We start from the raw sequence: 12,221 nt of genomic DNA, 5'->3' as shown, positions 1-12,221 counted from the left end.
AAAAGTGAAGGTTGATTTATTTGTCAGAGAAGTAACGTAGCTTAATGTGCGTAACTAACATACTTATTTCAACCATGATCTTTTGCTAAACTTGTTGCCTGAACCTAAGAAAAGTGCGACTGTTTCACAACAATAACCACATGGTTATTATTGTCCCAGCAGCTTTTGTTTTTTACGACTGCAACCGGACGTTGTGTATTTATTATTGTTAAAGTGACCGTGGAGCCCTGCATGTTGAAAAATGATGCTAAATGTCCTGAAGAGTCCACATGGGACGAGTTGGGAGTGAGACTGTGTTGGCTTGACCGGCACAAACATGCAATACTAATAATACAGTATGTTCTGTAATATTTCTTTTTCAGAATGTAAAATGTGTTCATTATGCACATTAGAAAAGCTTTTCTGTGGCTGCGTGCACTGAACGCTGTTTTCCATGTGTGTCATGGCTGCTCAGTACTGTTTACTGGCTGCACAGATTTTGAACAAACATAAAATGGTTTAGAGGCTTTGTGAAGATTTGGTTTTGTGTTTACAGTTTTGAGAAAAGGGTGGAAAAAATGTGGCTTTCCAACTGTGAAAAACTGTAATTACACCTGAAGTAGTGAGTGAGTAGAGACAAAGAACTCCTTTTGTTTGCTGAGGCTAAAAACTGAAAGAGCCTGAAGTTTGACCTCCACACTGTCCACCACAGGGCTCGATATTCTACTTTTTTGAACGCAAATCCATGAATTTATCTGCATTTATGCTCAATAATACAAACTGCTGAATATTCAACGAAAAGCTTTGAAAATGCTATTTCTAAACGCTAAATGAAACACTGACTTTGACCATTTATTTGTCCTCTTTATGATTCGTACGTCAGAGAGTTTCATCAGTCGCTCTTTTGTGGTTTCTTTCTTTTCCTGTCTTTGCTTTCTATCACTTGGCCTCCCGAGCAGAAGTGAACCCTGTCAAGAAATGAGTTCATGTTGTGTTGGAACAATCGTCGTTAAAAATAACCTCCCTAGAAACAGTGACAATTAAATAATTAAATAATTGGAATAATGAGGACGATGACATGAGGTCATCTGCCCTCTTCAGAGGACTCTGATTGGCTGAGGAGACCGAGGGGTGGAAAAGTAATAACTGTCTGATTGACACGAGGTGGAACTGTGTGTTTAAGCATCTGTGTGTGTGTGTGTGCGTGTGTGTGTGTATGAGAGACAGAAAAAAAGAGAAGCAGCAAACAGGAAGGCAGAGACAGACACACAACATAAGAGGAGAGAGAGAAAGAGGAACGGAGGGTCGTGTGTGTGTGTGTGTGTGCGTGCGCGTGCATGTGTGTGTGTGTGCAAGAGAGACATACAGACAAACAGAGGACACACACACACATCCAGCTTTTTGCAAAACCACTTAAAGAGGAGATCTTTGCTGTGCATGAAAACACACACACACACACACACACACACACCCACACACACACACACACAGCTGACGAGGATGCGTCTTCAGTTCTGTCTCTGACCGCTGAGACTGAAGCAGCTGACCTCAGTGCTGAGACATCAGTTCAACATCTGCAGGTAAGAAATCGGCTCGTTTTCCACTTTCACACACTGACCGACATTACTGTTGTGTTCCTGACGCTGAACTTCACACAGTCAAACTGTCTCAGTGACTGTGAAGCGCTGACAAACGCACGGATTCAGCTTTTGCTCGCGAACCTGAAGGCATCACTTTGTCAACCAATAAGCACTAATTTGGTGATTTGGAGGTCAGAAGACATCACAGCTGTTGGTTACATGTCACTGTCAAAACAGTAGACGACTGTATTTTCAACATGTGGTTATGAGCTGTTTTACAATAAAGTTGTTGGCATTAGGAACTTAGGAACTGTGGAGAAACTTCGTCATATCAGCATCTCTTTCAGGTTTTTAGACACGAACCATTCTTCAGGATTATACTTCTGACACTTGAATGCATTTTCCTGCTAATTTGTTTGGTTTTACATGTTTGTCTTATTGTGAAAGTTGAAGTGATGGGCTCCCACCACAATGCACTTGTATGTGAGAAGTTGGACTGATGCAGCTCGCACAGCGGTTGGAGGTTTGTGGGAGGCGAAGCTGGTCTTGTGGTGAAGGCTAAACTTGGTATTTAATGGCTCCTCACCTCCTGCGTCGCAGTCTTTTTGGAAAAGCTAGCAAAACCATAACCTAAAAAGTCGTTTATTAACCTAATTTAAAAAGATTAAACCTGCAGGAGAGCTCACGCTGAGCTGTGACCTCAAACAGGATTTTTTGACCATCAGGTTATGCAGATTTTTTTCTCTGCAGCTTTTCAAATGACTTTTACCTGAATGTGAATAAATTCTCAAACTGACCATCATAACATTGTACTGTAAGAAATGTACAACCAAACAGAGCTAAATTATACTGACGTTTAGATGGACTAAAGTATGTCCAACAACAAAAAGATGCCCAGCCCAGGCTTACAAGGCAGACTATCAGTTTCCATGTACACAGGTGTGAGAACAAACACGCGAATTAGCAGCAAACATGAACGGTATATACCTTCTTACTTGACATGCATCAAAACTTTCCCACTCGGTCCAGCTTCTCAGGTTATCATATCAAGTAGCCAACAATAAATGGCAAGAGAGGCTTTACATGGATGACGGCAGGGCTGGCAGCACGTTTGCATTGAATATTCATTTCCAGTAGACATGAAAACAGACCCTGCAGACTGCTGCATGTCGCTCAGGCTTCATCTCTTTGCACACATCTGTATGAACACGAACTAAAAATCTGAAGTCTGAATGACACAAAGCCGCTCTGACAGATAGATGCAGGACCTGCTTTGGACCAACACCCGGACCGAGACCCTTTGGGGAAGGGCGGTGCCATCCACGACCTCATTAACTCCGGCAGCTGCTGTGGGGTCGAGGACGTTTCTTGTTTTTTTTTTGTCTTTTGAGGTTGGGGGAAGCTGTAGCTGCACTTTCTTCTTCTTCTTCTTCTTCATTTCCCCTTTTTGAGCAGCCTTCCTCCTGCACCTGCACCTGCAGAAACGGCCTCAGGTCTTGTCAGCTGGACTGTTTTCTTTTCTTTTGAAGCTCCACTGACTTTGCGAACACTGACGAGGTCACATTCACGACACATCGTCTCTCTGTCCTCGGCGTCCTCAAGCAGAGTTTCTAGACATCTCATTCGGCTGAGGTTTACTCTGTACCACACTTCACCGAGTCATCTGGCTGGATTTGGCCACATTGGTTTGATGTTTTCAGGTCAGATGTCACTCTGTGTGTCCCTTAATCTGATACATCTCCAGCCTGTGGCTGCCCATCATGGTGTGAACTGTCTTTGACTCCTTTTTGTGCAGAAACATGTCAGCCACTAAACCTGATGGCACAGCTGCTGTGCTTACAGTTGACCTTTAAACATTTTCACAATGGAATTTTCAGCAAATGGAACGTTTTTGTCATTAAATTAGAAATTAGGAAAAGGTTGTGACAATATGTGCTCAAGACAAAAAGATTAGATCTGAGCATTAAAAAAAAGCTCAGAAATGCTGATTGTAATTCCCTCTCAAGTCGAAATCACGAAACCAAGTCGTTCTTTTCATTACGGGCTTTTTAATCACACAAAGAGCATGATAGTGTGCCATGAGAACTGGTGGACATACAGAAAGAAATAAATAGAAACATTCCCTAAACATACATCAAGACAACACGCAACTGTATTGTCACCTGACTCAACAGAAATCCGTCAAGTTAGATCTATAAAGTGTAACAAAATGACGGTAAAAATTAAATGTACCTCATTGGCCGCTTTCCCTTGAGAGAAAAAAGCTTGGTCCAAATGGTTTCAATCAACAAGTTCCGACCCTTAAAAGTAACACCCCTTCAACCCGCGGCAGCAAACTTTGGTTCCTATCTCAATTAAGATATGTCCCCCATATCAAACAAACAAAGAAAATACATGAAACAAATGAAATGTTACCTTTAATATTAAACTATTATTAAACTATTGTTAGTAGAAATATATATATTTTTAACCTAATATTTATTAATCTATTTTTTCTTTATTTATCCTGACTTCGATGGCAGCTACACTGATAAATGTTGCTTATTTGTCTTTTTACATGGTGTAAAATGAGACAATCATATCTCAGTAAATGTCAGTTTTAGAACATATTTATAATCATCATAATTAAAATAAAGAGAAGAATTTAGTTCCATTATCTCTGCTCACGCTCATCCTCAACAAAACAGGTGTGAAGTCTCAGGCTTTTATCTTTGGAGGCACTTAGAGGTACCGCGACCTGGATGACTTCTTTTCCATCCTGTCTTAGAAACGTTCAAAGTTCATTCTTGACCGTGAAAGCAGCAGCTGACAGATGTAACAAATACTGTATAATGCCATCAAAATACAATCAACTCTGCACTTCGTTAGTCAAATACAAAAATAGTCACAAATAAAAGTACATAAAGCTGCTTCTGGGTGACTGGAGATGAAATTGATTCATCTTTTGATCTAACTTTAGGTAACACTTTGATGTGAACACAGACGCGTTGCATTAGAGGTTGTCGAGGTTTATTGTTGTCAACCTCGTTTAGAAGCTCAACTATGATGCAAAAGTTCCCCAAGAATTGGTGAAGTTAACGTGGTGTGAACTTCTCTCTCTCACACACGGAGCTGTACTTTAATGCAACACACACACACACACACGCAGAGACACCTTGGCACATTCTCAGACACTGAAGCACTGTGACTCAGCCGGGGTAAATCTGACTCACACACACACATGTTCATTCATACAGTCCACTAAAGTCTATTTTCACAGCATCAAATGAAGATGAAGGCCTGTGATCAGAAAAGTTTGCTCACAAGATCTGTCACAAGGGGTGAGTGTAGTGTACCCCAACGCAAAACTGCGTTTGGGAAGTCATCATTTTCTTTCATTGCTATGACCCGATGGACATCATTTCATGTAAAAGTCCCCACGTTTTTTCACATCGTGCCAAGCGTTGGCTACTGTCGACTCAAGAGTGCACACACTTTTAAATTGTGTGTGTGCGTGTGCATGTGTGCGTGCGTGCATGTGTGTGTGTGCATGTGCGTGCATGTGTTTTGTTCTGTCAAATCTGCTTTTATGCCTTTCTGGCATGATATTTGCTCCACTTTGACCAGGATCATAGGAGTTAATGTTCCAGTAGACCCTGGACTGTGTTTGTTGGACTGAACTTAACAAGTATACGCAGTTCTCTAAACAATGCACAACTTAAATTTGTGGAAATTGCTCTATGCGTGGCCAAGAAGTGCATTGCGGTGTCATGGAAATCTGATTCCCCTCTCTTCATAGACAGGTGGTCTTTTGAGATGAATAATTGCATTCCCCTGGAAAAAATCACATATTGTCTCAGAAAACAATATAACACCTTTTTAAAAATTTGGCAGCCATATTTAGATTATATGTCTTGCACCAAATAATTAATGTAATCATTTGTATTGACTTTACACACTGACCCCTTTTTTTTGTTTTTTGTTTTTTTGCTGCGGGGGTGACGAGTAATTTTACCCTCTTGTTTGTTATGTCTGTATACTGTTGGTATATCAGCATGTTTGTGTATGTTTCTATATGTTGCATATAAAAAAAACTGAAAATAAAGTAGTTAGTAGTAGTAGCTATTTATCTCTCCTATATATTGTACCTCTGCCTTGCTCTACGATTTTATTAGCAATTTTTCTTTTATGTATTATTCCATCAACCTGCCCAGGGACTACAGGTGGAAATTAGCAAGTTGCTATAACCTGGCACAATGCATATTCTCTTGTTGTACAGGATTAATGTCTTATTGTGCGCTGTCCCTGTTGAAATAAATAAATTAAATTATATTACATTACTTTAAGAGGCACCGAGCTCCTCTTTTAAAGCTTCCACTGTTTTTTCCTGATCACGACTGTCGGGCAGTGGAGTTTTGTTTTTAGTGTGGTGAAATCTTGTGTGTCATGAGATGTCTTGGTTGAGTGTTTTTAGCAAGAAAACAAAACAGGAAGTGACCCAAACCCACGCTGCAGTCATGAACGTATAAAATAGAGACCGTCTTTGGTTGAGCATGAGCCTGCACTTCTTCTCCTCATCGCTGTGCTGAGCAAAGAAAGAAAACTCCTCCATAATCCGCCGACACGCGCTGTAAGTAATCCAGGAGTTCAGTGTGTTACAGCAGAAATGGGACTTTCTGTTTGGTGGTTGTTTTGACCTGCAGAGAGTCGTGATTGGACCACAAGTTCAGCTGCATTTCTGCGAGTACAGAGCATTTTCTATTCTGGATGAAAACTGTATTTTACTTGCACATTTTGTTCAATCTGGAGATCAAAATGTTGTCTAAAGCAAAAAATAAAAATAAAAAATGGACAAATTAATGACTTGCGTGCACAAATTGGTAACTTCTTCGCTCAAATCTACAATTTCTGACTTCAAACTGTTTAATTTATGTATGCATTAGCTTCCGTATGCTAACAGAGAACTGATCATGGAAAATCTGAATGAGCTGCTTTGGTTTAATACAGATTTATTTGGCCTTTGGTCGCAGACACAGTGTGTAAATATACTTTGGGTATTTAAACACAGTGTTATCTTCGTGGAATTATTCATGAACGCTGCATCTGTTTGTTCGCTTGTGCTCAAATATCACGTGAGGGAAAAACTAGACGATTCAAGGGAGCGAATGACAAAACTTTGCACACAAATAATCAAAAGTTTGACCTGTTTTCAGGCTTTCAGGTCATCCTGGTACGTTTTCTTACTATTCTGGGTGACGGTTTGTTTTTCTTGTTTCTCTGTTTTCCAGCCACACGATGTTTCAGAATGACTCTCCCATCCTCAAGGCTTCCAAGAGTGAGCAGGCGACAACGGTGGACGTCGACGCCATCATGGACAACGTCTCCATCGTCCTCTACACGCTGACCGTGGTGCTCGGCATCACCGGGAACTCCATGGTGATCTGGGTGGCCGGATTGAAGCTCAAGGTGCTTACAGAGCGTGGAATGAGCTGCAGGAAGAAATGATTCCCTGAAGCTCATCTTCATGTTAACCATGCAAACCTCTAAACACTGCGTTTCCTTATTTTGGTCCATAATTATCTCTGACAAGAGAAGTCAAATGAAAGTGAAAACGATGCATTTCTGCTGCACAAACCACTGTGAAATTCCCCTCATTTCCTAATGTATGTGGGATGTTATGATATGATGAAAGCCAAAAGGCACAGCCCAGCGGTTCATGTCTTGATAAGGCCGCAGCCTGGTGCTCCGGCACAAAAAGGGAAGTCTGCCCACACCGGTTTGAAAAATGGGTCACAAAAAAGAAGAACAAACAAAATATTTTTAAAATTGTGAGTGTGGGAATGAAACTGAGTGTTTCTGCATTGTGAACAAGAACTCTGTTAGTCTGGCCAGAGGTGCTGGAGTGGAAACGTCCCAAAACCAAACAAAGAGTCACTGTCTGGTCTCTGATCTGGATCTGGACTCCCACAGGCTCGGCGTTCCCGTCCTGAACAGGAATCTTTCAATCACCAGTCTAAAGATATCGAGTGTCTCTCCTATTAAAGCTGCACGCACACGAATCCAAAGAACATGAGAAGTCCGAAGCTTGGCAGATGCACTGTGCCTGGTTACGGTTGCTAAGCTGTGATTGGATAATCACTATACAGGGGAGGGGTTTAGCGAATGTTCTGTCACTTTAAGATGAACTGCGGCGTTTTTTTAAACCTAACTTTTAATGTTTCTGTCTACATGAGAGTAAAATACTGAAAGTTCTCCTTCAGTTCTCCTCTTTTCCTTCCTCTTCACTGTCTTTCCTCTTGTCTAACCTTTCTTTAATCCTCTTCTTCCTCCTCAGCCAAATGTCACCAACGTGTGGCTGGTGAATCTGGCGGTGGCGGACCTGATCTTCTGCTTCACGCGAGTCTTCTCGCTCACTAAGAAGCTCTTCTTCGACCACTGGCCCTTCGGCATCTTCCTCTGCAAGTTCAACGGCTTCTTCAAATACGCCAACATGTTCTGCTCGGTGTTTCTGCTGGCTGTGATCAGTTTGGACCGAGCGCTCTGCGTCTGGCAGCCCATCTTCACCAAGCGGCGGCGCACCCTGTGGGCGGCGAGGGTGGTGGCTGTCTGCGTGTGGGCCGCCGCGATCATCTTCAGCACGCCGTACTTCATCTACCGCCAAGTCCACATGGGGAAGAACAACCTGAGTAAGTGCTCTGTGGACGTGAAGGAGGCGGCGCAGGGGGACAACAGCGCTAAACTGGCGCTCTACTCCATCCGCTTCCTGTGTGGCTTCATGCTGCCTTTCGTGGTCATCCTCACCTGTTACATCCTGGCCGGGGTCGGAATCCGACGCACCCGCCTGTCAGGGAAGTCCCGCCCCCTGCGTATATTGGCATCGTTAGTGGTTGCGTTCTTCCTGTGCTGGGCGCCGTACCACTGCCTCCTGCTGGTGAAGATGGTGGATAGTAAGAACCCAGTGGTGAAGATCTGGCATCCCATTGCGTCGGGCATCGCCTACTTTAACAGCTGCGTGAACCCGCTGTTGTACTTCTGCATGGGGCTGGACGTGAGGGGGCGGTTCAGGCAGAGTCTGGCGGGGGTGTACAGGAGGGCTCTGGCGGATGACGTGGACGGACAGACCACCCAGTCCAACGAACGCTCTGTGGACGACAGCACCGGGTCGAAACACAGCACGGTGGTGGTGGCAGGAAGGAGCCAGACAACAGTGGACGTAGCTAAACTCTGAGTCTCTCCCAAAGTTCCCTGAACACATCGTGAGCATTTAAGGGCCACTTCTTCATGTTTTAACACATTAAAGTCCAAGTGAAATGGAAGTTGGTGCGTCTCTTTGTTAAAAGAGAGACATGTTGATAGAAAAACACTCAAAAATGAGACACATTTGGCAAATAATAAAAGATAACGGAACAATTACCACAACTACACTGTTTCACTGTCTTTAAGCACTGCTGAACATTTTCAGCAGTGAGTCGTACAACACCCACATGGCCTCAGATGTTAAGGTGTTAGCTGTATACACAGTTGTACATTTGACCCATTGGTACATAAATTGTGTGTTCATATTAGTAGTATAAGTACTGACAGAGTGTGAATGTTTTATGAAGTACCACGAGCAAGATCACAGGTGGTGAATTAGATTTTTATTGTAATTTAAGTTAAAAGAATTGCTTTCTGCAGGAAAACGTGTTCAGAGTTTTGAGAGAAGCCTTTGCTTTTCATGAAAATAATGATGGTGACGTGTTGTGTGATGGATCGTCTCTTTCAGACTTGCAGAACCGCTGGTCCTTTGAGAGCTAAGACTTTCTATTGTAGTCTAGAAGTTCGAAAGTGTTTTTTTTTTTGTTGTTTTTTTTGTAGATCTTCATTCAGTGTGGTTTTGTTGAGCAACACAGCGAACTTGTTGTGTGTGTATTTAATTTGGAGTTGAATTTGTCCAAAGCGCTGAGCTCACAGAGCAGAGACTGACTGGATGCATGTTCTCAGAATGAACCCGCTTCATATGATGGACCGAGGTCAGACTCATATTTTCCTGTTGTTATTTGCTGCATGTGATTGAAGCCACACATGAAAAGTGGAACTGTGATGAGTCTGGGGGGAAGGAAGGAAGGCAGAGGGAAGTGAGACTATTAAAAGGAAAGTCAGTCTTCACACTGTCTGGGGCTCGGGGGTCACACTGGTGGGGGGATGAATCAAAACTGGGCAGTGACTCCACCGCATTTTGCAAAAGGGTTTTGAGTCTACCTGCAGCCTCAGTGCAGAAGAGGTTTATGGCTTTTCTGGGTGAAATTCATCAGTCCTTAGCAACCAGCCCATAAACCACAGCTGGACCTGCTCTGCCTGCTGGGATTCACATTAGTGCAGTCAGGCTGTTTGTCCTGAACTCACGGCTCTTTAGGTTCTGCTCTGCTGTTTACTGTCGCAGCAGCATCACGATGGATGTTAATGATGTAAACTCACAGTGTTTAGTCTCTGATTTAAAGTTCACGGCGATGATAACTCATAAACTTAATCTACTTTTTTCGTTGTAAATTTCTGTAACGCTTCTGTGACGTGAAATAATGTGGAGATTATAGAGAATTGTGATGTGAACATAAAAGATTTTCAAGCTGCAGAAATCGTCTTGAAACTGTTCAATCGAAGAGAAGCTGGTGGTCCAACATAATAAAAGAGTGTTTTCTTATGGTTGACAGATATATTAATGTTAATTCCACAGCCTTAAACTACTCTCCAAAACAAACACTGAGACAAAGATGTCTGCCAACTCAGCTTATCACATATTTCCACATTTGTTATGAAGAGAATATTTGGCCTTCCGACATACGAAGATATCAGAGTTCAGCCTTTGGTTTGACTCAGTTCCTCCTCTGAAAAGCTGAAATGTGAGACAATATAAAGAGATGAAAAAGAGGATGTGACCTCTCCGATCTGCATCGTTACCAAACATTGTGAAACCACAATTCGAGAGCAGAATCGCTTCGGTGGCTTTGCTGCAGACACCCTGACGAGTCACTCTCTGCCTTTTATTATGCCTCAGGGCTCCGTCGAGGCCTCACTTTGGCACTACAGTTATTTAAGATTACATTACTACATACATTAAAATTTGCATGAAATATATGACAATGTGAGGCACCCTCCCTCCTTATTAGATGTCCTGCACATGCACATACTGCCACCTGCGTGTGAAGCAGTAGATTACAGTTTCTATTCAAGGTAACACGCACATTCACAGCTACGTGAAGGAGGCAAAACTCAACTCACATTTCTGTCCAAAATGTGTCTCAGTAATAATAAGAAGAAGTTTATTTCCGGCTGGTGTCAAAATATCTGTGAGAACTCGAGGTACAGGCTGTTTTTTCAGTCAAATACATGCAGCTGTTCAGTTTCAGGTATGAGTTGAAGTTGAGTCAGTCAGTCTTTGGCCTGAAGCTGAAGGTGCACCAAACTTAATTTGAGATATCCTAAAAAAAATGTGTGAAAGACACAAACTCCACAAATGAACAAAGACACACAACATCAACGAGATGTGATGTTAATTTTCTTAGTTTTGAGAGACATCAGACTCTCACACACATTAAAAACCGGACACAAGTCAACAAGTCCTCCTCCGAATGAAACTGCCTTTGATTTAAATGTTGCTGTTCGTTAAAGGAATTTCTTCTTTTCCTGCTAATCATTTCAGTCACAGTTAGTTTCAGATTACAGTTTGTTGGAGGAAATTATTTGTGCAGGTTTAGCTTTTGTTGTCAGCACTAACGCAATAAACATTAAAGGACGTTATTCATTCTGACTCTGTTTAAATTAGATTTTATGTTCAATTTCCTGTTTGAATATTTAAATCACCATCAGAGAAGTTCATCACAAAGTGCTTTAATTACAAACAACATATTTTAAAATGTAACTGACAGCCTGTGATGATCCCAGCTTTTCACAAACCATCATTGCTGATTATTATAAAAACAGGTAAAAACACAGAGAGTTAAAAATATGGTTTCTTCACTGTAATTCACAGTTTGTCTTGCAGAGCAGCTCATCTTCCTGCTTTAAACTCTGTCTTAAAGGCATCGTGTGAAACACTCACAGAGAAAATAAACTATAAAATCATCAAAATGAAAATTGGTGCAAAGTAAAAATAAAAATCTCATCAGTTTGTCTGCTTCACGTTGCTCGTATCAGCCTTCATAAACTTATAGTTCATCTCATGTTGTGATGGAAGCTCTCTCATCAGTTTTATGAGCATCACGTTGTGACAAACTGGGTCATTAAAAAGGTTTTAGAAAAACAATCTTAACTAAATTAATTTAAATAAGATAATATTAAAGATCTTTTAAGTGTTGCGTACAGCTCCTGGACTCGCGTCGAGCAGACCTGGTAACAGGAAGTCGTCGATGTCATCGCGTTCGCCATCTTTGACCTATCAGGAATGAAGATGATGAGCACACAAGAATGCTGCACCGCCACACCCACAACAAGACGGCATTAATGACCTGCCAGCAAACCTTCCAGTCTAACCGTAGCGTTAGCAGGGCGGGGTGGTCATGCTAAGCTGTAGCTAATATAGATGTACCTCCCATTTGAATAGGTCATTTCTTTAGCTGACACTTATTATTAGGGACACGGGGCAACGTCCCGAGTCACTGGCTCCTACAGCTATGAAATAGCTGCAGGAGCCAGTGACTCGGGGCG

The 12,221-nt window shown here is 42.1% G+C and overlaps 1 protein-coding gene across 2 annotated transcripts; it reads left to right on the top strand.

The window, feature by feature from the left end:
- Positions 1-1,383: 1,383 nt before the first annotated feature.
- Positions 1,384-11,305, top strand: LOC121619701 (C3a anaphylatoxin chemotactic receptor-like). Of its 2 annotated transcripts, none has more exons than XM_041955563.1 (3): positions 1,384-1,559; positions 6,827-7,004; positions 7,873-11,305. In XM_041955563.1, the coding sequence occupies exons 2-3, from the start codon at positions 6,834-6,836 to the stop codon at positions 8,764-8,766; spliced, it is 1,065 nt and encodes a 354-aa protein (XP_041811497.1). In that variant the 5' UTR covers positions 1,384-1,559; positions 6,827-6,833; the 3' UTR covers positions 8,767-11,305. The 2 variants fall into 2 exon arrangements, with proteins under 2 accessions (XP_041811497.1, XP_041811496.1); XM_041955562.1 differs by lacking the exon at positions 1,384-1,559 and adding an exon at positions 6,066-6,168.
- The last annotated feature ends 916 nt before the right edge of the window (positions 11,306-12,221 follow it).

Source organism: Chelmon rostratus, chromosome 16, assembly GCF_017976325.1.
Source record: "Chelmon rostratus isolate fCheRos1 chromosome 16, fCheRos1.pri, whole genome shotgun sequence".
NCBI lineage: Eukaryota > Metazoa > Chordata > Actinopteri > Chaetodontiformes > Chaetodontidae > Chelmon > Chelmon rostratus.
The sequence above is the reverse complement of the archived record's forward strand: the minus strand, read 5'-3'. Positions and strand labels throughout refer to the sequence as shown.

What these genes read in the sequence shown, in the direction of transcription:
- LOC121619701 (XM_041955563.1), top strand. Translation starts at nt 6,834, where the DNA reads ATGTTTCAGAATGACTCTCCCATCCTCAAGGCTTCCAAGAGTGAGCAG. An exon ending in TGGCCGGATTGAAGCTCAAG is followed by an intron (nt 7,005 to 7,872) that starts GTGCTTACAGAG and finishes CTTCCTCCTCAG; the next exon opens with CCAAATGTCACCAACGTGTG.